Here is a 25,283-nt window from a genome sequence, read left to right on the forward strand (position 1 = left end):
GGATCCCCCCTGGACCCCCTGGGATTCCTCACCACCCTCTGGATCCCCAAATCCACCCTGAGACAGAGAAACATCTGTTAAGAAGGCCCTGGGACCCCCCAAATCCACCCTGGGACCCCCTAAACACTTCCTGGAACCCCCTGGGACCACCCCTACACAAAGCACTCCCCCCTCCCCTGACTATTCTGTCTCCACCATGTCCTTGCCTTCCCCCTGCCATATGGTGGCCTTGTCCTCCCTCAGCGTCCTTGTGTGCCTCCTGATGTCCTTGTGTCCACCCATCCCCCAGAGGCCTCCCAGATTGGATGTTCCCCCAGACTGGATGTCCCCTTGCCCCTTCCCCTATGGTGGCACTGTCTCCCTTTCCCATTAGGGTGTCTCTAGAGGGTTGTCTGCATGCCCCCAGAGTGTCATTATGTCCCCTTTCCCCACAGTGGATTTCCTCAGGGGGGTGCCCTCCAAGTCTCCATGCCCAGGATATCCCCAAGATGTCACCCCCTTGTCCCCCTACCTGTGATGTCCACAAGGTGTCCCCATCCAGTGTGTCCCTAGGGTGTCCCCACAGTGTCCTCAGGGTGACAACCAGGGTGTTACCATGTTCCCAGCATGTCTCCAAGATCTCCCCAAATGGGTCATGGCCCTAGACTAGGGCTGTCTCCATGTCTTCCCATATCCTAATGCCCCCCTCCATGTCCCCTATGCCCCCCCTCAATATGATTCCCACTCTCATGCCTTCCATGATCCCTGATGTCTCCATGTTCCCCATATCCCCCTCATGTCCCCATGGCCCCACATGTCCCACCATGTCACCACATTCCCCATGTCCCCCTGTTCCCCTATGTCCCACTTGCTCTTCTCCTGTCATGGGTGCAGGAACTCTGCTTGTGCTTGGACTATTGGTATTGGCCCCACTAGTGCTGCAGGACGTGAGGGCCAGGGGGGTCAAGGGTGGTCCAAAGGGGATTCTCCTATGGGAGTTGAGGGAGTGGGGCTGGGAGGGTTCTATGGGCACTTGGAGGGGAGCTGTGGGTACTGGGGGGGGTGGGGGGGTGGGGGTGTCCAGAGGGGCTGTGGCAGATCCTATGGCTTCTGGGGGTGTCTCTGGGGGATTAGGGAGGTTTAGGAGGATCTCTATGGATGCTAAGGGGATGTTGCTGGGTCTAAGGACAGGCCCAGGGGGCTGGGAGGTTTGTGGAAGGGGGTCTTACAGAATGTGAGGGGGGAGTCTATGGCCTCCATGGATGGGAGGTAGTGGAAAGTGCTATTGGGGGGGCCCTTCCCCCAGGGGGAGGTCTGTCAGGGTATGTGGAGAGGGACACTTGATATTGGGGCACTTCTAGGGGCACAGGGTATTTGAGCTGACTTTGGTTGGATTTGAAAAGACCTTGTGCCCTGAGAGTGTATTTAGGGGGTTGCTGCCCCTGGGAGATGCTGTGAAGGAGTCAGGGTGTGCTGAGGGGCTCCAGAGGGTGAGCATCTGATGGAGGACACTCCCAGGATCCCCACACCATGACCCAACCCCTGGTACCCTCCCACAGGGACCACCACCCTGGGCCCCCCCTCCTGACGCCTTCACATCCCTAATCTTATTGGGCACCCTGAGGGATCCCCATGTTGAGACGTTCCCCACCTGAGACCCCCTTCTGCAATACCCCTCCCAAGGACCCCCACCATGGGACCCAACATCTGGAGTCCCCAAAAATTCCTGCAGTGACACATCCCAGGGTGGGGCTCCCCTTCCTGACTTCAGCACCTCTCAGATTATTGTAGGTCCTCACCTATAATCGTCCCAGGACCCACTCACTGGAGGGACGTCACCCCCCAGGGGGCCACTTCTAGGAATCACACTCTGTTGGGAACCTTCCTTACTGCTGCTGGACCCCAATAAATGTCCCTGATCCTCAAATGCTGCTGCCAGAGTGATGGAAATTGGGGTCAGGCGCCCATGGAGGAGGATCTGGGTGCAGAGACTTAAGGAGGAGTAGGAGCACCCCCACAAGGGCTGTAAGGATTGGGATGGGGGACACCTGGGGAGGGCAGGATTTGAGGGGCGAGGCACCCCCAGGGTGGGTGGTTCTTGGGAAATTTCAGTCAGCGGCACCCACAGGGGCCCCTAAGGGGGAGGAATGAATGGGTGCACCTGGGAAGTTGATGGAAAGAGTTCGGGAGTGCACCCCATAATTGCAGACCAGGCCTCGGGAAGGCAGAGCTTAAAATGTCCGTTAACAAGGTGTTTTTTGAAGGGCAGGGCCTAAGGGGCTGCTTTTATAGTGCTGGGGTGATTTTGAGGGGTTAGGGGTTTGCTTTATGGGAGGAATCAATGCATCAGGAGGCAGGGATTCTAAGGGCAGGGCCTATGGCTCCGTTTTATATAGAGGATGGGGGTGCTGCCGGCCAGGGGTGGGGGGCAGAGTTCCCGGTGAGCGACAGGGCGTAAGGATAGACGGGGTCTTTAGATCCTCAAGAGGCGGGGTTTTAAGGGGGGAGGGGGGGGTGTGTCGATTTATGGGGCGGGGCTTAGGGTCCACTTTTATACTTGCGGGGGTTGGGGGAGGGGTGTGTGTGTGTGGGGGGAGGGGTGTGTGGGGGTGGGGGGTGTGTGGGGGTGTGGGGGTGGGTGTGGGCGGGTGTGGGCGCGCGCGCGACCTGCACGGGGCAGGACTTAATGGGTGGGGCTTCATGGGGCGTGGTTTCGGGGTTCCTCAATATAGGGGCTCTCCGGCCATCCCCCCCCGTGGGCTATGGCGGTTGTGGCGGTGCTGCTATGTGTGCTCCTGCTGTCGCTGTCACTGGCGGCGCTGCTGCGGCGAGGCGATGGGCGCGGCCCGCGCTGGGGGGCGCTGCACCTGTTGCACCCGCAGGGGGCGCTGCACCTGAGCCGCCTGGCGCGGCGGCACGGGCCCGTCCTGCGCCTACGCTTGGGGGGCCGCGGTGAGTGGCGGGGCGCTCCAAAACGGACTTCCCCCGAACCTTCCCTGGGAGGCCAGGGAGCCCACAGACTTCCCTCTCCCTGGTCCTTAGACACTCTCCAAACCCCCAACCCTGCCCTTTCCCTCTGCTTGAGGACCTCCCCAAACTTCAGACCTCTCCTCAAATCCCCCAAACCTTTCCCGGGGCCCTGACCCCCTGATGCTCCTCCCAAAATCCTACGCCAGGACTCCTCCCTTGGCTTGGGACCCCCCCCCCCCCAGTTTTGGGGTCCGCCCCAGCCCCTCCTCTTCCCTCCAGACGTGCTAGTGCCGAGCTCGGTGGGGACTATCCGTGAGGCGCTGGTCCGGCACTGGGGGGACTGGCTAGGGCGCCCCACCAGTTATCTGGGTATGTGGGCAGAGGAGGCCGGGTGGGCTATGGGGCGGCGGGGAGGGGGTGGGGAGGTGGGGTTGGAGAGGTTCCTGTGGGGTTCGGGAAGCCGCTATGGTGTGTGGGGAAGCCCTTTGGGGAATTTGAAGGGAGTCACTGTGCGGTTTGTGGGGTTCTCTGCGGGGCTTGGGGGAGGTAGGTCTCTAAGGGTTTGGAGGGGGCTATGAGATGGAGAGTCCCTACAGGGTTTGAGGGGATCCCTATGAGAATGAAAGGGTTGTTACGGGATTTGGAGGGGTTCCCTGTGGGGTTGGGGACATGGGTACTGTGGGTGGTGGCAGTTTTGGAGGTTAGGGTTGCCTATAGGGGCTAGGACAGTCTCTGGAGGTCTCTGCCCCAGCACACACACCCTTCAACCTCCAGGGTGGGATTAGGGGGTCCTATGGAGGAGGTGGCTATGGGCTTGAAAGAGGTTTTATGAAGTAGATGGACCCTGTAGAACACCCCTGGTGTGATGGGGATGGGCCCCTATAGGGGCTGACAGGGTTTCTGGGGGTCCCTGACTCCCCCTGCCCAATGCCAGGGTCGCTGGTGTCACGGGGGGGCCGGGACCTGGCACTGGGTGGCCCCTGTCCTGGCTGGCGGCGGCAGAGGGGAGCAGTGCGGGGGGCACTGGCACGGGCTGGGGGGCGTCTCGGGCCCCTCCTTTGGCTGCAGGGCCAGGAGTTGTGTGAGGTGAGACCCTGAAACCAACTTCTCCCCAAACTGATCCCCCCTGCAGCCCTGACACCCCCAAAACGTATCCTCCTTGCATTCCAAAACAGATCCCCACACAATATTGACCACCAAAACTCTGCCCCATGTACCGCATGGTACCTTAAAGCCCGCTCCCTTCACCAAACCCCACCCATCCGCCTTAACCATGTCCCGTGCATCTGAAAGCTACCCGCCACAAACCCTGCCCCTTGCACTCAACCCCCACTCTGCATCCCAAACATGATCCCCAAACCCTGCACCCACACCCGCTCCCTGTCCCCAAAAACTGACCCACCCAAACCTCACTCTCTGCACCTCAAAGGGCATTATCCCTGTGAGTGCCCAAAACTCCCTTAGAGCTCCCCACTTCTCTCTTGCGACCCCCTACACTACCCTCAGACTCCCCCTTTATTTCCCTGAGGGTTCCCGCTAACCTCCTCTTTTCCCCAGGAGCTGCGTTCCCATGGGGAGGCCCCCTTGGACCCCTTTGAGGTGTTCACCTTCCATACCTGCAGCACCATCGCACGCCTCCTCTTTGGGGACCTGGTAGGGTTTTGGTGGGCCCCCAGGATGTAGACAGAGGTCTGGGGGAGGACCGCAGTTTTTCTGGGGGCCCAGGGGTCTGGGGAGGACCTAGGAGCTTGTGAAGGGGATATCCAGCTGTTTGGGGGGACTGAAAAGTTTGCAGGTGGGTGGCAGGGGTTTGGGGGCACAAAGGAGTTTGAGGGGACCCAAGTGTCTGAAATTGTGTTGGGGGTGTTCTGGGGGATCCAGAGAGAACTTGAGTACTGGACAGTACACAGGTGTGTCCTCCTCCAGGTGCCCCCTCCGGGGGAGCTCCGGGCCTTCTCCCACTGCCTGGGGGAGCTGCTGCAGGTTTGGGGCTGCAGCAGTGTACGGGCACTTGACCTGCTGCCCCTGCTGCGGGTAAGTCTAGCAGGTCCTACGGGTGGCCTATGGGGCTGTGGCCTTTTTGCTGCATGAGGGTCTATGGAGCCCAGGGCTATAGATCCCTGTAGGGACAATGAGGGAACTATGGGGGGCTACAGGGGGGCTGTGGGCCCTTGGGGGTCTGTAGGGCTCTGGGAAGGGCTGTGAGTCTTAGGGGGGTTGTGTGGCCCATGGGAGGGATTTGGGGCTAGTGAGGTTATATGGGGTTGGGAGGGAGGTTCTAGGATCTGTATGGGACTGGAGAAGGGTATGGGGGGCTGACAGGAAGCTTAGAGGATCCATAGAGGGTTTGGGTGGTCCCTATGGCACTGGGAAGGGACTGTATAACCCTAGGAGGGGAATTATAGAGTCTCCGTGGGGCTGGACAGGGGTTATAGCATCTATATGGGGCTAGGGGTGGTGTTATAGGGTCTGTATGGTGTTGGGGAGCTCTGTGGGCCTGGGAGGGGAAGTTGTGGGGGCTCTATAGGGCTAGAGTGGTCTATATGGGGTAAAGTGTCTCTATGGAGCTGAGGGTGTCTATAGGACCTTGGAGGGGTCAATATGGGCAAGGAGGGCACCTATTGGGTCTATATGGCCCAGGGGAGCAGCCATAGGGTTTCTCTGGGCCTCGGGAGACTTATGTGGCATCTTTGGGGGAGGGGGTGTCTCTATCAAGGGTTCCTGGGGGGTTGGGGGTCCCTATGGAGTCCCTATGCTCAGGCCCTGCCCAACCCTGGATTGCGGAAACTGCTGCGGCTTGTCCAGCACCGTGACACCTTCGTGGAGGCCCAGATCCAGCGGCACCAGGTGGGGAGGCCTGGGGAGCTGGAGGGCAGCCAGGAGTCAGGAGTGTTCTGATGGGAACAGAGGGTCAGGGGAGAGCTAGGGGTTTGGAAAATACTGGGGGGGTCTGGAAGGACCCAGGTTCTGGGTAGAAACCAGGAGTTTGGGGAGGTAACCAGGGGCTTGGGGAGACCCACATATTTTGGGGGAAACAGAGGTTTGGAGGGACCCAAGGGGATGGGAGGATGTGGGGGTCTGGGGGGCATATGGGGTTGGGGAGATGTAAGGGTTAGGGGAGGAACCAGGGGTTTGGGTGGACTTGGGGGTTTTGGAAGAGACTCCCTTGTTTGGGGGCAGCCAGAGATCAGGAGAACCCCCCAACATGTGTCATCCCTTTGCCAGGTGTGCCCCTCCCCTCCCCCAGACACAGTTTTGGGGGCACTGCTGGGGCGCAATTCTAGGGCACGGGGGGTGGGCCTGAGCCCTCCCCGGCTGCACATGGCGCTGGTCGACCTGTTCATTGGGGGCACCGAGACCACGGCGGCTGCTCTGGGCTGGGCTGTGGCCTTCTTGCTGCACCGCCCTGAGGTGAAACACATGTCCCTCCATGTCTTCCGTGCAGCACTGGAAGGTCCTGTGTGTCCCCAGGGGTTCCATATCCCCACCCACATCCTGTATGTGTTCTACGTGTCCCTCATGTTCCCTTCTCTGTGGGCTTCCTGCTGCTCCTCCCCCAGATGACATGTGTGGCACCATGTGTCTCCTGTATAGTCCCAAGGCTGTCCCCACCTGTGTCCTACATGTCCCCCATGTCCTCCCCCCCATGGCTGACACCATGCCCTTGCCCCACCCTGAGGTGCCACACGCATGTCAATCATGTCCAAGTCCCCATTGCATGTTCCTGGAAGGGACTCATGTCCCCCATGTCCTCCCCCCCATGGCTGACACCATGCCCTTGCCCCACCCTGAGGTGCCACATGCATGTCAGTCATGTCCAAGTCCCCACTGCATGTTCCTGGAAGGGACTCATGTCCCCACGTATGTTCCCCAGGAGTGTCCCATATCTCTCACCCATGTCCCATGCATCGCCTGTGGCCACTAGTGTTCCCCCACCCTGTCCTGAGGTGCCACATGGATGTCACAGATGTATCAGAACTGTGTCTGTGTCCCCATGTGGCTCCTTGGTTTGGGATTTCCATGGAGAGGTGGCTCAGGGTCTGGTGATAGAGGGTCCCAAGAGACAGGTCTGGGGGCTCAGGGGTGTCCCCAAGGAGGATGGAGGAGCATGTTTGGTTGGGGGGGAAAGTGGGGGGGAGTTGGGTCCCAGGGTGGTTTTGGAGGGATCTGGGAGTTCAAGGGGGTCCCCAAGAAGAGGTTTGAGTTTGGGAGGTTTAGGGCTGGTTTGGGGTCCCAGGGGCAGGTTTGAGTTCGGGAGGGTCTGGGGAGCCCCTCTGTCATCCCATTGCCACTGTGTGCCCCCGGGAATGCACCTCCTCCCCTGACACCCCATGACAGACATGGCACACCTGTGCTCCACCTGTGCAGCTGCAGGCACGGCTGCGGGCAGAGCTGGAGGGGGCACAGGGACCCCCTGGGCCAGGGGACATGGGGCGCCTGCCACTTCTTCAGGCCACCATCAGTGAGACTCTGCGGCTGCGGCCCCCTGCACCCCTGGCGCTGCCCCACTGCGCCCTGCGCCATACCAGGTACTAGAATAGACCAGTACAGGCCAGTGTACCAGGGATGCTGGGAGGAGCTGCTGAGTGAGGGGAAACTGGGAGGAATCACTACAGACCACTAAGGGACCACTTGGGTAGGGTCCAAAAGAACCCAGCAGAGCCCATTAGACCCATCAGGTCCCAGTAAGACCCCAATATACCAGTAGGTGTCAGTAAATCCCAGGAGGGCCCAGTAGAAGCAGGCCCCAACAGGTCCTGGAATGACCCCAGTAGACCCTAACAGACACCCAGTAGATCCTGGAAGACCCCACAAAAGCTCCAGCAGAGCCCAGAAGATCCCAGCAGGAGTTCCCTGTATATCCCAGTAAGTCCCAGTAGACATCCAGTAGCCCCCAGAAAAGCTCACTATGGCTCCAGCAGTTCCCAGGGAGCCCTACTAGGCCTCAGCAGACACCCAGTAGACACCAGAGAGCTCCAGAATGGCCCCAGCAGGACTCCAGCAGATCCAGTATGGCCCCGATAGACACCAGTTGGCACCCAGTAGCTCAGCAGATCCCAGTAGGGCACTAGCAGATCCCACCCAATATGCCAGTAGACCCCAAATAAATTCTAGTAGGTCCCAGTATGGGTCCAGTAGATTCCAGTATGGTATCAGTAAACTCCAATAGGTACCCAATAGATCCCAGAAGACCCCAGAGAGTCCCAGTATGGCCCCAGTAAACTCCAACAGACACCCAATAACTCCCAGTAGCACCTATCAGATCCCACTATGGACCCTGTAGTCCCAGACAGACATCCAGTAATACCCAGTAGCCCCCAGAGAGCCCCTGTATGGCCTCAGTAGGTCCCAGTATTGCCCATGTAGCTTTCAGCAGTCCTCAACAGACCCCAGTTCATCTCAGTGCCCTCTATCCCCTTCCAGTCTTGGGGGGCTCCCCGTGGTGGCTGGCACTGTCCTGGTTCCTAACCTGCTGGCAGCCCAACAGGACCCTGACATCTGGCAGCACCCCGAGGTCTTCCTGCCTGGTATGTGGGTACTCCCGCACTTAAACGGGTTCCCCCCACCTCTGAACTCCTGGGGTCTCCTCAAACATCAAACTGGGTTCCCCCAACCACAGGGTTTCTCCTGACTCCAGGGTATCCTGAGAACACCTTGGTGTTATGAGTGCCCCTCCGATGCCTGAATCACCCCAACCCTCTAACCCTCTAGTTCTCCCCTCCCATCCCCATTTGTCCCCCCATATATCTGGGTACCCCCAAAACCTGTGGGTCCCTCTGTTCCTCCCCTCTATTACCCCCCAAAAAAACCATGTGAATCCCCTCTGACACCCTGGGGTCACCCCCGAGCTTCAGGGTCTAAGCCTCTGGGTGACCCCAACCCCCCATGTCTCCCTCCTGAACCCCGGAGTCCAATCTGGGAAATCCCCAGGTTCCCTCAGAACTTCTGGTTACACCATCGCCTCAACTCTCCCCGAAACCCTATGGTCCCCCTGTCCTCGTGGAGCTCTCTCAAACTTGATCCGTCGCCCCCAGAGCGGTTCCTGGCCCCGGGCGCCCCCTCGCGGTCGCTGATGCCGTTCGGCTGTGGGGCGCGATCGTGCCCGGGAGAGGGGCTGGCGCGGGCCGAACTCTTCGTGTTCCTGGGGCTGATCCTGCGGGAATTCCGTCTGGAGCCGGGCCCGGGGGGACTGCCGGGGCTGAGGGGGTCGCCGGGCACGGTGCTGCGCTGCCCCCCCTTTCGCCTGCGTATGGTGCCCTGCCAGCCTCTGGGCTCACCCTGACCCTGGCTTGACTCCACCTGACCACTTTATGACTTTTCCTGAATAATCTGTGACTCACCTGACTTTTCTGACCCTTCCTGAATACACCTGACTTCACCTGACCCTGTGTGACAGTCTGAACCTGGCTGACCTTGACCCCCTGACTGACTCCACCTGACCTCGCCCTTACCCCTGCCAACCCTATGCCTCACCTTGACACTATGACCACAGCTGTGACCCCACCCAACCCCATCTGACCCTGCTTGAACCCTGCGTGACTCCGTCCCAACTCACCTGACCCTTACTAACAACAACTGACTCCACCTTATCCTACCTGACTCCTTGGTGCCTCCATTCAACACCCCAGATGCCCGGGTCTCCCCCCGATGCCATGGTCAATGCAGTAGGCATTTACCTCCTCCTAATAAAATTTCTACTTTTGACCACATCCCGCAAGTTGCCTCAAGGCTCTTCCTGGGAACCGCACCCCCCCCCCGAAAAAAAAAACCTCCGGAACCCCCGAAGCCCAGCCCTGCCCCTACTCTGAGTGGCCACGCTCGTCACCCGCCCCAGCCACAACCCTCGGCACAGCATTAGGGGATACCGGTCTGGCTGATATCCACTTCCCCACTCCGCAAAGCCCCTCCCCGGAGAGGCTGGGGTCCCGGTTGGGGTCACAGCCCTGCGAGAGACGGCGGGTGTTCGTCCATTTGTGCGAGGCGGTGAATTCTGCTGCTCCGACTGGCAACAGGTGACTTGCAGTGCGAAGCGCTCTGATTGGTCAGGGGCTGATGTGTCTGGCAACCGAGGTTTCTAATTGGCTTAGAGCTGTTGGGGGCGGGAGGAGAGTAAAGCGCCGTCCCCAGAGGAATACCCCGAGAGAGAGGGACTCGAGGAGCGGGTAGGTGGTGGGGGCTGGAGGGTTGAATGCCCGCTCTGAACAACAATATCGAGGGAGCGGGAGGCGAGGAGCGCTCTTCCCGACGCAAAAGCATGAGGGAGAGAGCGGCGAGGAGAGGCAGGGAGGGGACGAGACCCCCCGCGCCCCCTAGTCATATGTCCAAATGGGGACGAAGAGAAGGGATAGGCAATCCAAGAGGCCAGCAATACAAGGCAAGGCAGGCATGGGGTAGGTAAGGCAAGGAAAGGGAAAGGTAAGAAACGCTAGGCAAGGGAGGGTTAAACAAGACAAATCAACAGAGGGGAAGGCAAGACAAGGGAAGGGAGGGTTGGTAAAGGCAATAAAAGGAAAGGGAGGGGCAGGCAAGGGAAGGCAAGACAAGGGGTCCAGGCAAGGCTAGGGGAGGCAGTGGAAGGCAAGATAAGGAAAAGAAATGGAGGGGCGGAGGGGCAGGCTAGGTAAGGCAGTGCAAGGCAAGGGAGGGGCTGACAAACCAAGGTCAGGGGAAGGTAAGGGTTAGGGTTAGAGAATAAAGCAACAACTACTAATGTACCTGTGTGTCAACTGGGTGCAGGCACACAGGACACAGGGACAGACAGGCATGGGGACACTCAGGATACGGGGGATACATAGGACACAGAAGATACAGATGAACAAGACATGGGGGACACAGGATATGTAGACACAGAGGATGCAGGACACAGGGAGACACAGCTGTTCTTTTAACTCTTGGGATTGGTCGCATCTCCCATGACTGACCGAGGGTGACACTGTCCCCTGCATGATGTATCTATCCTGGCATCCTTTCATCTGGGAGTTATCCTTGGATGTATTGAATTTTGGATACCAAAACATCAGCCTATGAAAACTAGGTTCCAAAATACCAGAATAACCTAGTTTTGAAATAATAAAAAAATCAAATTTCAAAATACCAAAGAAAACCCTGTTTCAAAATCTTGGGTTAGGGTAAAATTCTGGTATTTAAAATCTAAGTTCTAAAATACCAGAACAGCAAGTTCAGAAATACCAAGATAACACAGTTTCAAAACACCAGACTATCAAGTTCCAAAATACCAAAATAATTTCATTTCAAAATACCAGAATATCAAGTTCGAAAATATCAAAATGACCCCATTTCAAAATATCAAACTGAAAAATACCAGTTTCCAGTTCTCTTATATGGGTAGGTATGAATACTAAATGCAAGAAATCAGGCAGCAGCACAGTGTCTATGTGAAACTAAGTTACACAAATTTCTCATACTGGCCTGAGATATTGTGGCCTGAGAAATTGTGAGGAAGAATTCAAACAGTCCTTAGAGAAAGTAAAACAACCCTTGCAGGTGTTGTTTGTCTCCCTGTTTTTTACTTGCAAGAAATGATTGCGGGGTATTGTCCAATGATAGTAATGTGTTGGTTTGCTGTCCAATAAAGCTTTATTCCATCAGAACTGTCTATAAAAGAAGATTTCAAAGAGTAAAGATTGCTCTCACTTGCCAACAAGCCTGAAAATCTGTCTGTCGTTTCTACTGCCATTCCTAATTAAAGTGACAGGTAGGATTTCCAAACACAAAAGAATGCAATATTGTCAAAATGGGATCTGTGCTACCAAAATGGTTATTTTCTCCTCTGAAAAGCTTTCCCCTGATGACCATCAATGCATGTATTTATTCTAATTGTACAACCAGATGTAATGAGAATTTTATTTTAAAAGCAAACACTTGTAGCAGTTTTCTGTCTAAATTGTGTCTATAAGAAACAGCATTTGGGCAGGAAAGCTGTGGTTGGGATCAAAGGATGGAGTAAATCTGCTCCCTGGATGGACAGGAAAACACTGAGTTGCAGGCAAAGGGAGTATTTATAAACTATATTAATATTTGACTGAAATTCAGGGTGAACCAGCAATGGAGGTGCTCATGTTTGGTCTGGGCCTGTCAGGATTAGCCATAAACAACCTGAGCAAACCCCTGACCCCTCAAGGGATGTGTCAAACACTTCAACAGAAACACAGTGCAGTAGTGATTGTGGAGAAAAAGTTACTGCTAATCACTTATGATCTGAGGGGATCTTCCTCACTAATTACAAACCTAGGATACAGGGAATTTTGGAGGCAGAATCCCAATTTTGGCCACGGGCACCCGGACAAGAAGGATGGTTTCTTTCCTTGGAAAGAAAAGCATGGCACCCTGATGTTTCAAGAGCAGACAAAGGGCTATTCAGGGAAGGGAAGGCCGTTTTTCCACCTCAAGGTGCAGCCGCTCCAGGTGTTCGCAGCTGCTCTGACACAGTTACCAGGCCACAACTGCCCAGGGAGCTCCTAGTCCAGAGGGATGAATGAGGGCATCCTGAGTGTTCCTCCAGGAACAATGGTTGGGGCACTCAGCAGGAGCTGGAGAGCAACTAGGTGCACCTGGGCATGGAACATTGCTTCAAGAAAATGCCGAAGGAAAAACCCTTGTGACAAGGGGCAGCACCTGAGCATTACGGGATATCTCTCAGACCAAAGCTGCCAAGACCTAGGACTCTGGCTGCCCTTGGAGTGCCAAAGGCCTCCTCCAAACTGACATCAGGAACACTGCGGGGGGGTGGGGGTGTATGTTTCTCATGGAAAAGGGGCACTGTTTGTGTCCAGGCCCTGTGGCCAGGAATGGGCTTCTGCCTCCTAAAATTACAAATGGCATAGGATTTCTCCATTTGCAAAATAGAGCTTTTAGTTCTTGACAGCTCTGACATGGAAAAGTAGCAAAGAGTCAGCAAACACTTTGCTCTTGCTGCTGCAGACATGGAAAACTAAAACTGCAGTAGAATCTCATCCAATACTGGAAAAGGCAGGAAAGTAGCTAAAGAGGCAACAACGCTTGCTGGGAAAAGAGTGAACGAAGAGTGCTTCTGCACTGCGCAAACCGACAAAGCATAAGCACAGAAACCGAAAGAAGAGAGTGTTTGTCACCTACTGCAGTGTCTGAAGTACTTGGCACCAGAGAGGCGATGTTTGGCAGGGAAACAGCCTTTGTGCTGAACACTGTCATGTAAGGATTTCTGGAAGTCTGCCTGAAGGTCCCTCATGAGCCTGCAGTTTTTCTGGTAAAGCTCCTTCAGCACCTACTCACTGGGCTTGTATCCCACATCCTTCCCCATCTCCCTTGTCCTTCTCTGTGCACGCTCTAGCCTTTCCATGACTTTCTGTTTCCCAACAGCAAGCACTCTTCTCTGCAATATGGAGGTTTTAGTGGTTTACAGCTCTGGCATAGAAAATAGGCAGCAAGATTTTTTCTTTAGCTGCTGCAGACGTGGAAAACTCAAACTGTAGCAGAATCTCATCCAGTGCTGGAAAAGGCAGACAAGTGTGTGCAGTAGCCAATTTGCTTGCTGAGAAAAGAGAGAATCCTGCTTCTGTAACCGAGCAAGGCGACAAGCACAAGCACAGAAACTGAGAGAGGCAAGTGTCTGCCACGTGCTGCAATGTCTACAGCACTTGGCTGCAGGGAGAGCATGTTTGCCAGGGAAACAGCCTTTGTGCACAACACTGTCCTGTAGAGATTTCTGGAGGTCTGCCTGAATATTCAAAATGAGCCTGCAGTTTTCCTGGCTAAAGACCCCCAGCACCTCCTAACTGCATGCTTGTCTTCCACATCCTCCACCTCCCTTGTAAATTACCTACATCACATTCCTGCCTCTCCATGATATACTGGTTCCGAGCAAAAAGTAATTTTCTCTCTGCAAAACGAGCCATAACTGGTTTACAGCATGGACATTGAAAAGAAGCAACTAGGCAGCGAGGCCTTTGCTCTTGCAGCTGAAGATGTGGAAAATTCCACCTGTAGCAGAATCTGTCCGGGGTTGAAAAAGGCAAGTAAAGGTGCTGCAGGAGCTTCTCTGCTTGCTGGGAACACAGAAAACACAAAGGGCTTCTACCACAAACAAACCGACAGAAACAAGCAGAAAAGCCGATCGCTGCATGCAGCGTTCTCTCTGTAAAAGAGAGCCTGGAGTTCTTGACAGTTTTGCCATGGAAAACAAGCAACTAGGCAGCATGGCCTTGCTTCTTGCTGCTACAGACATGGGAAAACTCCAAGTGCCACACTAGCTTCTCTGCTTGCAGAGAGCACAAAAAACCACACAAGACCCCTGCTCCAAGCAAAGCCCCAGAACTCCTCCTCGGAAGCCACAAGCTTTGTGTGCAGCATTCATTCTCTTGGCAAAAGAGAGCTTGCAGTTGCTGACAGTTCTGCCATGGAAATCAGAAACAGTACCAAAAAAAAAAAAAAAAAAAAAAAAAAAAGGAAAGATAAAAGCCTCAAATGCAGATTAGATTTGTTTCTGCAAGCATTTTTAGTCCTAGCATCATTAAAGTAGCATGCCTTGCAAATGAGTCCTGACTTTAATTGGAAGGTCCTCCTAATGGTATTATAGTAAAGCTATACAATGAGAAATTACTTTAAACTCTTTTTTATTGACCGAAGTTCAAGTAATTTCAGGTATTACACCTGCCCCTAGGCCATTTCTTGTGGTTTTAGAACTATGTTCTCCTCTCTTTCAAAAGGCCTTTCTTTCCTTTTTTGTGGTACGAAGATCCCATGAATACAGGGGAAATGGAGCATACACAAGGAAAGCAGCACCTCACCCACTGCTATCAGCCTGCAGAAACCAGTCCAGGCCAAATGCTGGCCCCTCTGAGCACCAGTGGTACTAGGAGTTCTTTACAACAAGAGCTTTTAAAATATTCAATCAGGAGACTTTTTTTCCCTTCTATGGGTTTCTTTGGTTTGGGTGTTTTTTTTTTTTTTTTTTTTTTTTTTTTTTTTTTTTTTGCTGCGCCCCTATAAATACAATGCAAGCAGTAGCATCCTGGTAGTTTTTAGGAACTTGAAAAACATTAAGCTACAATTTTGGCAGATGGGCCCAAATCTGCAAGCCTCTAAGGCAAATGGGCAGGATATATAGGTTTGGCCTCTCATGACCAGACCTAGAATCTGAATTTTCTGGCTTCTCTCACTGTATGTCTCACAATGGTACCATGCACATAAGTGACCTGTGTTCTCAGTTCCCTGCTGGTCCCTGTTTCTAGAACATATTGCTTCAGCATGAGAAACTCTGGCATCAAAGGACAGGCTGTGCACAATTTGCTTTTCACCCAACCATCCTGCTGCCACCAGCCAAAGTGCAAGGAATTGTGGCTGTGAGGAAGAGTGAGGTTGGCTCTTCTCCTGTCCAGATTTGTGTCCAATGTGGATATACCCCCTTAGCTTGCTTGGCTTGTGCTAGCTTCTAGCTAGGTGTTGTGTTTAGTTTTCACACCTGCTGTGATCTTCCTGCTTAAAATATATAGAAAAGAGATCAAGTGACCACTGTGCAGCACATTTATGCTGTGCAATGTGCAGATTTGTGGGTTTCATTATATGAAACCCTCATGTAAGTTATGTCCTGAGTATGCAGTGTTGCTGTTTCTACACAAGTTCTTTATTTAAGTGGCTGATAGCTTTAATCTGTTGCTGCTGTGATCTTACCTGCTTTGCTAAAAGAATTAGTAAAACCAGTTTGGCACCAGGTCCTATGCTCTTTCAAAAGGGAGAACCCCATCCTATCTTTTCCTTTTGCCCAGAACACAAATTGGTAACTAGGAAGAAGCTGGGACATTAGAGGGAAGGTGGGAGAAAAGAGAAAATTTGGTTTCCTAATCTGTTTCTGTTGAGGAACTTGTCCTGTTTCCAGCTCTGAGTGAACTTTTGTATCTGGGCTGTGAAAAGTGATGAGAACAACATTTTACACTGGAAACATTCATACTTTCTTTCTGGGCCCTGGCACAAGGGCACCTCTTTAATATCTCCTTTAAATGATGGCTAATGGTGACTATATAACTACATTATTGCATCCTTTTTCACCCATGGGATAGATTTGGCAGTCCATAAAAATGTCAGGGCATCCTTTATAAAGGTAAACACACCACATGTTTGCAGACTCGTTCCAGCTTATTGATGCCTGAAATCTCTGTTGTGACAGGTATCTATTTGTGTTGGCGATGTCAGTCTTGACAGACCTACTGCACTTCCTTAAAAATCCTTTTTTAATGCCAGTAACAGGCCATCCATGCAGCTGTGGGTTGGTGCAGGGAGGTGAGGGAGCATGGGCCATGCCATGCCTCTAAGACCCAACAGGTACAGGTACTTCAGCTATAGTGCCAGGAGCTGGGTTTGAGCTGTAAATAGTCTGTCATCTCTGGTATCCTGAAGAGGGAGTGCCAGTACATGTGTAGAATAAGGCAGGCATTTCTGCTTTCAGTCTGAAGAGACTTCTTCTGGCCCTGTCCCGGAGAGCCCTGCTGTCACTTGTGCACGAGACTAGGAAGCAGGGCTCTCCCAGTGCAAGGCTTGCCATGGTGCTGCTAGGCTGTGGGTTTTATTCGGGCAAGGGGCGAATGCACAGGTGAGCACAGACATATCTGCAGGCCACAGAGGCCAATAAACCCCTTGTCTGTCCATGTAACTGTACGTACCTTCCAAATGATACATGCCATGAATATACACAACACCATGTCCTGCTTGTCGAGTATCTTTCTGCCCAGCTCCTGGCTGCCACTTCAGCGCTCAATGCTGTAGAAGCGAGCAGTGCTAAAGGTGCAGTGGTGCTGTGTCTTAGCTACTGCAATTCAAAAGAGCTCTGTCATGCAGAGCTTGGTATTAGAAACTCCTCATCAGGTTGGCAGTAACATCTGGTTGAGGGGACCAGAGGTTGCTGTTAAAATCTGCCCTCACAATGTCTGAAAGGCAGCAGTGTATAGCTCAGTTCCTCATACTTTTTCTTTCCCTTTTTCTTCCTCAAACTTATTCTCTGGAATGGTTTCCAGCAGAAAAATGAGCCTATGAGCCAAAAGACGAAGTCTCGTTTCACCGAAATTAATTTTTTCTGAGCAAAAGATGAGTTTGTAGTTATTTTAAAGCTGCACGTTCCTTGGCATGTCTGTCATTTTTAAGGGTAATTTCTAGCCCAGGGAACACTTATTTCAGTGCAATGCTCACACATGGGAGTCAGGTATTGGTGTTGCACAAGGGGTGTACTGGGCCCAGTACTCCCAAATTTTGATGGAACCCCAGGTCATGCAGTTGGGTTTCTTCTCTTCTTGAGGCAGAATCTGATGAATCCACAGATGTCTGTGCTGGCCACTAGTAACTGTTTTCAAGATGATTTTGCAGATGAAAGATCTGAGAACTCAGAGCTGTTGAAGTTTGGAGGTGGTTGTGTAGGAAAATAGCACCATCTACTGCAAGTGCTTCATCTTGGCATAGAGTTACAGGCCAGAAGTGGCTGCTGAAATTTAGCTTTTAACTAAAACTATAGACTCCTTCTGTGTCTGCCCCATGCTGTCCAGAATTTCTTTATGAACAAAAGTAGCTTCTTTTGTCTTCCAATACAATATGCCAGTTCTCAGCCAGGCACCCAGGGACACCAATTCTCAGGTTTATGGTTTCTCTCACCCGAGATTTCAAGGCTGGTGGTTCGTGTGGGTCCGAGGGAGAGTTTTTCCCTCTTGACCTCTGAAGGATTTGAGTCTGAGTCTGTGTCTCTGTGTTTGGTGGTCGGCGCAAGAATGATGTGGAGTCTCAAGGTCTTGGTTTTCTTGGTTTCTCGTGTTGTTTATTATTTATTATCTTACAATTCTCTGTGTCTGGCCAAGGTGTTCACAGCAGCTTGGACATGAGGTGACTCCCCCCGTGATGGGAGGTTGCTACCTCTTATACAGATAACTACGTACCCATTATTTACAATTCTGTGCCAATGCCTAACACCTGTACAAGAAGGGTCATTTCTACTTTGACCAAATCCACTGAAACTACTTTGTGCCCATGTCACTGCAGAAGATAGATGCCAAGGGAGAAGAAAAACCCAGGGCACCGCCCTAAAATCTCCATCTTGTCCCTTTGCATCTACATTCTAAAAATCTCAAAACTACAAAATCTTCTACAGGGTGATAACTACACTACTCTCTGTCACACATTTGTGACTTGCAATTCTTCTCTGTGTTAGATGTTTTTCTCATGGACCAAAATCAAAGACTGTGTCTTCCTGGGCTTTGTGCCAGGCAAACCCCCCTGCACAGACCTCAGACCCTCTTTTTCGGATCCCAGGCCTCTCTACCAAGGTCTGTGACTTTCCAGGGTGCCCAGAGGGATGCCCTGGACTCCAACACCAGTTTAGAACAGGCAGGATTTTTAAGTGACATTTTTAATAAAAATTAAGATCAAAACTTGTCATTCAACATACAGCAATGATTTAAATATAAACTTCTTAAACAGGTGCTCATGAGACACCATGAATTCTGCCTCCTAAGACTGATCTACTCAGTGCTCTGCCAAATTATGTATTAACCTTATTACATTAGTGGTTACAAACCAAGTAGAGATCAGGTCCTCGCGTATGCCTAGTACAAGCGTAATCAAGAGCTGGTTTTGGCTTGAGGAATAAAAAATGTGATGTAATTCCAAGTAAATCTAGTTCCCATGGCATTTGTAATAGTAGTACATGAGTTTTCAGCGCTTGGGGAAGTTACCTATGTGCTCTGCTGTCAGATTAGGCTGAACATGTAAACATAAACAAAAAAACCATGTAAACTTCCTTAGATGATCTGGCCTTTCCACTGTTTTGGCTCAGTTCCACTGAAGAAAACACATTATTTTTTTCCATAATTCCATGAAGCAGTGCATCTGATAAGCTGGGGAGAAGGGGGGTTCTCTTCTTCTAGTGGGACCAGTTCCCTGCTTTTGTAATGTACTGATTAGAATATTATGACCCAAAAATGTCCAGAAACTGGCCATTGGGATATTGCAGGTTGGAGGCACTGAATGTCACATAGAACATGAAATTGTCAAAGTTTCTGAAAGATGAGTACTGGAAATAATGATTTCACTTGCCTGGGCAAGGGACTTCCAAGTCTACATTTTGTGGAGGGTGGGAGCAGTGTGGCTGGTCATCACTAGTCCGTGGCCATTTCTGCGCTTGTCATTGCTTGGACTAACCTTTGGAGAGGCTTTTGACATGGCATGGTGTCCAAAACGCATTTAATTCTGCATGCCCTAATTTCCCTAATGTGTCAGAATGTTTCCAACCCTTTGGGGGGGGGCGGGCTGTAGACAATACCTTAGCTATACTGTATTTGAGTTTTCCCTACTAGCCTGGTTTTACAGGTTAACATTCGGATCTATATTTCTCTTGCTCTGAAGGATGGACATAACCACAGCCCGCAGACAATTTTAGAAGAAAAATTAAATCTTCCTCTTGAGCCTTGCTGTTGCACCTTCTGGGGGTTAGAGTCCCCCATTTGTTTCCCAGACCAGCCCGTGTTAGCAGCCTGTCCCTGGCTTTGGGCATGGTACCTGCTGTTAGCTCCACTTCCTGGATTTCACAGCTATGGAAAGCGTGCTGTCCCCCGTGTCACTCCTGCTTGGCACAGGCACATCCCAGGCATAAGAAGGGTTGTCCTTGGCTTGTTTATCCCTGCATAGACACAAGGAGGCGTGCCACCCCACAACCCCTCAAATCTGGGTTTTGGATTGGCTTTCTTTGGGCTGCCGAGAATGCTCTAGTATACCATCTGTCTGCCTTCAGCTGTATTAGTAAATACCTTCTAACTATACCTTCTAACTCTGGCATGGAAATTGATGGAGTGTCCTAGATGGCATGACTAAATGTACCCAGTGTAACTGATAATTCTAGAGGGAAATTTCAGACGTGATTAGTATCTGACTTAGCCAAAAGGCTGTCAGAGCAGCATGTGTCCCCTCTGGATTACATTTTTAGATGCCCATATTCTTATCTGAGGTTTTCTTTTTCTAGGGACCCCCAAAAGCCAGGAGATGTACGTTTTTAACTTGACAGAGTCTGAAAATGTCTTGTCAGCTTCGGTGTATTATTTATTATATTGGTGATGTGCTGCATGTGAAGTGGAACTGTTCCCAGTCCAGTGGCTGTTCTCATCACAGGTACAGGAAGCCTGAAATTCAGATATGTCTTTCAGTTTGGACCTTTCCTTCAGAAGGGCACCCGACCCTCTGCTTACCAGGATATCCTTTCCTGGCAGTGGAAGGATATCACTCAACTCCTGCATGAAGCAAAGCAAAACAACAAACTGCTGATCAGTATAAAAATGAATCTTACCAGCCATCATCCCTGGGAAAGAGTATCTTCCTCCTATGAACCCTACATCCTGATTTATGCCAATGATTCTGCTATCTCAGAGCCAGAGAGTGTTGTCTCTACTTTGCAAGGACACCGTCAGCCTCTGGTGAGGGTGCTTCCCAAGCCAGAAAGCCACAAGAGGAGCAGTGTTAATAATGGCCAGAGAAAACACTCTGCAAACATTATGTTGCCATTGCAGAATAACGAGCTTCCAGGAGCCAAGTACCAGTACAGTGAGGACAAGAGATGGGAGGGCAGAAAACCCTACAATACCTTCCAGGCACAGCTAGTGGACAGGGCCAAGGGTAAGAAAAAGCAGAGGAAGAATCATCTCCCAGACTCTCTGTCATCCTTGCATTTCTTGCTTTCAAGTGTTTGAGTCTTTGCAGCAGCTTCTCACGCTGCTTCATGTAAACAATATTGTATTCTTAGAAATTATCTGTATGTTTTGCATTCTTGTTCTCTGAGGGAGAACTTAACTGATGGTCATATTGACCAATAGAGTCAGGAGGTTGTAACCTCCTTGGGCCAATCTTGGCCCTCTGTACAAAATGTATATAAGCTAATTAGAGTCAGATAATAAAGAGCCTTCCATGTTTCACCAAGCTGCTGCCTGCTGTCCTCTGTGAAGGTCCGCCACCACTTCACAACGTGTTGCCCCTCTAAAGGCATGAGGTAACAACTCTCCAGTTTGATGAGCAAACACTGAAGAAGGCGAGGAGGAAGCAGTGGAACGAGCCAAGGTATTGCACCTGGCACTGTCTCAAGGTGGATTTTGCAGACATCAGCTGGAATTAGTGGATTATTTCCCCTAAGTCCTTCAATGCCTATTACTGCTTGGGAGAATGCCAATTCCCAATTCCAAAGGAATGGTCTCTATTGATTCTTTTTCACTGTCTATTACCATAAACTGGTCGTTTTGTTTCCCACGTCAGTAAAAGGCAGCTGGTGCCAGCATGCATTTGGATCTAGGACCTACCTGGTACCTTTGCCCCACACAGCAATGGGCAGTGGTTAGAACATCCAGTAAAGAGATAAGCTTATAAAGGTAGTTTAAAAAACTTGATTTGCTATTAGGTTTTCATCCCGAACCCAGATAACCACATAGCATTTCCTGAATAGTGCTTATGATGTGTGAACTTGTTATTAGCCTATTTAACAAACAAAATACAAGCCAGATCTGGAAAACTGTTTCATAGGCAGCACTTGTTGTTCCTGAAAGGAGCCCAAAGCCCCACACAGGTAGTTGGCATTACACACTCCAGGCAAGCCATGTACCATGGGAGGTGAGGCTGCCCCAAGGGCAGAGAGCTCCAGGCAGTGGCAGGCATGGTTGGGTTGCCCATCAACAACAGAGTTGAGTAAACCACTTCTGATTCACTGGACCAAAGGGATCCAAAAGCAATGGATCGAGGCCCACTGACTTTCAAAATATCCTCTGGTTGGTACGAGCTGGTTGCATGTGAGTAGCAGGTGAGGCTGATGTGCTCCTAGCCCTGTGATCTTGATAGATGAACTCTGCTCCAAATGTCCAGTGTCATTCTTAGCAACATGTAGCCCCTGGAGGCTGCTAAAACTTGAGAGTAGGACATGGGATTTGAAGCTGGCCTAAAATGAGGGATATGCACAAGTAACACCTGCAGGAAACATCGGTAAAGGCAGGGCTCTTGGACGCACTGCAGCATTTCATTCTAGAGCCTTTATTCCTGCCACAGTGAAGCCACAGCTGCCTTCAAAATGTATGTGGCATTTCAGTGGCTTAAGGAGCCAATGGAGTTACCCTTTGAAAGTGATGGGTGGAAGAATTGTACCAAAAGGGATGTCACCCAGACAAAGCAAGCTGTGGAAGGTGGGATCCTCTTCTCAGAGGAGGAGACAACTTGCCTACCTCCAGCTGCAGAGGCAGGCTTTAAAGCTGAGCATCACAGAATCTGCTACTACTAAGAATGTGTTTGCAGAAGGATACCCTGACTCTCAGGCAATAACAGACTAGTCTGTGCCTACGGGTACGTAATGTTCCCTTGCTGAAGGTGAGCCCCTAGAGCTAACAACCTATTGGGTAATTGAGAACAGATGTGCCCCACCCCTCACCTCCAGATTTGCATATTTCTTACCCATGCCCTGGTTCTAGTTATCTGGTTTGACTGATGTCAAACCCACATGTGTTGGGAGTGTGACCTGGTGTAGAGCTTGTGGGCCAGGGAGATGTGTTCCTGGTCAGGAATGAGCTGCCATTGTGCACCCTGCTTGTAATGCAGCTGCAGTGACATTCCACAGGGCAGCCAGGCTCCTGAGGGCTGTGCAGCTTGGCAGGTGTGGCCCGATTGCAGCTGTGCTCACTCACAGGCTTGGCACTTTGGAGGCAGCTCAGTATTTTTATCTCCTGCTGGTCCTCTCAGCCTCCCCTGCACCTCCCCTCCTCTGAGCAAACTGCCTACTTTCCACAACCACTTGCTGGACAAAGCATTGGTGGCCCACAGGCAGCAGCCTGACTTGCCCCCTGTGCAGGGCACTGTGGCAGTTTTGTACTTCTAATGGGATTTGGGGTTCCTCAGAAGCACGGGACTTTGGCTTTTGCTCTGATCACAGTTAAATTCCCAGTGGCTGAAGCTGGATATCCTCCAGGGTGCACCTGAAGGACTGGTGCAGTGTCCTCAGCACGTGCTGGGGTCAGTGAGGAGGATGTTCTCTGTTGTATATGTATATGTATACCCAGTCAAACAGAGATACTTCTTTTAAGGATAGAATGTGCCCAGGCTGTTCCCGCCAAAAGCAAAGGCCATGGCTGAAATCCGTTCGGTGCTGCTTAGCCTGAAGTTGGTTTGGTGCAATTTAGCATTTTGGGCCTATGGATTCCATATCTGAAGGAGAAGGTTTATGACGAGATGTTACGTGGTGTATTGGAGTCTTGATTTTAATTTTAGTACTACTAGATACAGGAAATAGGATCTCAGTAGGTGTTCTACCTTTTGGCATGTGATCAGCAGGCTCAGGACAGCTGTTGGGCTCCCAATTATTTTGGGGAGAATGTTGCCCAGCAGCTGAGTAAGGAAATGTGGCTGGGCACTACCACAGTTTTCACTTCCCTTTGAAGACAGAAATGATACAGAAATCTGAGTTGTATGATAATCTAAAACATGTTTTAAACCCCTGGCTGTCACTGCTGAGGAGTATAGGTACTTTTGAATTCAAAACAAACCAGCAGAAATGTCTTTGATCAGCTTAGATGGAGACTTACAACTTCATGTACTGTGCTGCACAAACAATATGAAGAGCTGGAATTCACAGTTGTTCCTGTGCTTTTTGCAGGTCCATGTCTAACCCTTAAGACGGATTTTTTTTTTTCCCTGAAACAAATCATCTCTCATTGCAGCAAAACTGCAAATTGAACATTTGGCCAAAATGACCTTGTTCTGTATATTTCCCAGTGACATGTGATGGAGTACACACTGAACTGTTTTGATTCCCAGATTGTGTATGTAAGAATAACTCAAAAAACCAAACCAAAAGTCCCTGGCTAAAAGCTGTGTCTTGTGCATTTTTCATGCCCACCTATCTCTTGTACAGATACTTGGATCAGGAAGCATTTTAGGGTTCAAAGTAAAAATGCGTGGGTTTCATTTCTGTGTTGGTTCTTTATTTTTTATGAGCACCTTAATGGTTTCTGGTTTTATGACCAAGCAGTTACCTCACCAGGCAGATTTGCTTTCTGTTTAGAGCAAACCCAAGCGTGTCCCTTTTTATAAATTTAGGAAACTTTGTCCTTTGAAGTTTCTTCTCTGGAGAAAAATATCACTTTAGTATGCAATACAGCTGTCTTGGAGGCTCAGTTCCTCAGCCGTGCCACTGGCTACAGATGTTCCAGCTGAGGGGTCTCAACAGGGCCCTTCAACAAAGCAACTTTATTGTAGAGTACGTAAATCCATGGCAATGCGAGTGCAGTAACGTTCTGCCACATCCTTCTCTTGCAGGCCATGAAGCCATCCAACCATGCCACCATCCAGAGCATTGTGAGAGCTGTTGGAGTCGTCCCTGGCATTCCTGAACCTTGCTGTGTTCCTGACAAAATGTCTTCTCTTAGTATCTTATTCTTTGATGAAAACAAAAACGTGGTGCTGAAGGTGTACCCCAACATGACAGTGGAGTCCTGTGCCTGCAAATAACATCTTGGGAGGCCTTTTGGCAATGCAAGGGTGATTTGACAATACCCCGCGTGCCGAGTGCTGCCACTCCCCTGCTGTTTGGGTAAGGGGGATGGGCAGGAGTCTCATCATACTTACTTTGTGTTTGCACTGCCAATGCATTTCCTTTGGACAAAAAAGAGAAAATGTAAAGAAATACACTCAATGAGAATGGGACCAGAATGGATTCCAAGGAAAGTGAATACAGAGTTCATTTGTCTATGATTTTGACTGAGACACAAGGCTTGGGAATGGGACCTGATTGTACATGTCGAAAGCTAGAGGTGAAAGAAGAATCTGCGGATTTTTGAGACTGCTCAAAGGACATAGTGATCTGTTTTTGTACAAGGTTTTAGAAGCAGCACAAGCTGGTAATTCTTATCTCTGTATGGTGGCTAATGATGGAGGGAGGTTAGAAATGTAATAATCTTCATTTTAAAGCAAAGTTTCTTGCCTTAGGTTTTAGAGTAGTACAGGAAGGCAGCAAAACAAAACTGACATCCTAAAAGCTGTAGATAACCTGACTATGCATCTCCTTGGTACAAGGTTACCCGCCTTGTGTACATGCTCTCTTTCACTGACGTGTACTCTGTAATTCAGCTCTTTGGAGCTCTGCAGCCCTGAGCAGAAGAGCTCAACTCAGGACTACTGAGTGCATCACTCTGACTTCTGCTATGGAGACTCAGCAGGCCAGGGGTATGAAAATACCATGCTCAGTGAAGTGTCCAAATGGCTTGTTTACCACGTGTTCTAGAACATACTTGCAAATAATTTGTGGGTTGTCTACCTGCAAGGGCACTGTAACCAGGTTGTGGAGTGGC

At 50.9% G+C, this 25,283-nt stretch overlaps 1 protein-coding gene and 1 pseudogene across 2 annotated transcripts; both read left to right on the forward strand.

The window, feature by feature from the left end:
• Positions 1-2,741: 2,741 nt before the first annotated feature.
• LOC310920452 (steroid 21-hydroxylase-like) lies at positions 2,742-9,659 on the forward strand (the record flags this gene model as incomplete). Its single annotated transcript, XM_083880429.1, has 10 exons — positions 2,742-2,931; positions 3,229-3,318; positions 3,884-4,035; positions 4,507-4,602; positions 4,876-4,983; positions 5,710-5,796; positions 6,175-6,360; positions 7,318-7,478; positions 8,374-8,477; positions 8,985-9,659. The coding sequence occupies 10 exons, from the start codon at positions 2,742-2,744 to the stop codon at positions 9,230-9,232; spliced, it is 1,422 nt and encodes a 473-aa protein (XP_083736555.1). The 3' UTR covers positions 9,233-9,659.
• A 4,199-nt stretch (positions 9,660-13,858) lies between these two features.
• On the forward strand, positions 13,859-24,444 carry LOC310920453 (bone morphogenetic protein 3-like; annotated as a pseudogene). The gene is made up of 4 exons: positions 13,859-13,931; positions 19,940-20,626; positions 20,950-21,148; positions 24,253-24,444. The product of its transcript is annotated as a bone morphogenetic protein 3-like (transcript).
• The last annotated feature ends 839 nt before the right edge of the window (positions 24,445-25,283 follow it).

This window comes from Zosterops lateralis (assembly GCF_965231275.1).
Source record: "Zosterops lateralis genome assembly, chromosome: 30".
In the NCBI taxonomy this organism is placed as follows: Eukaryota; Metazoa; Chordata; class Aves; order Passeriformes; family Zosteropidae; genus Zosterops; species Zosterops lateralis.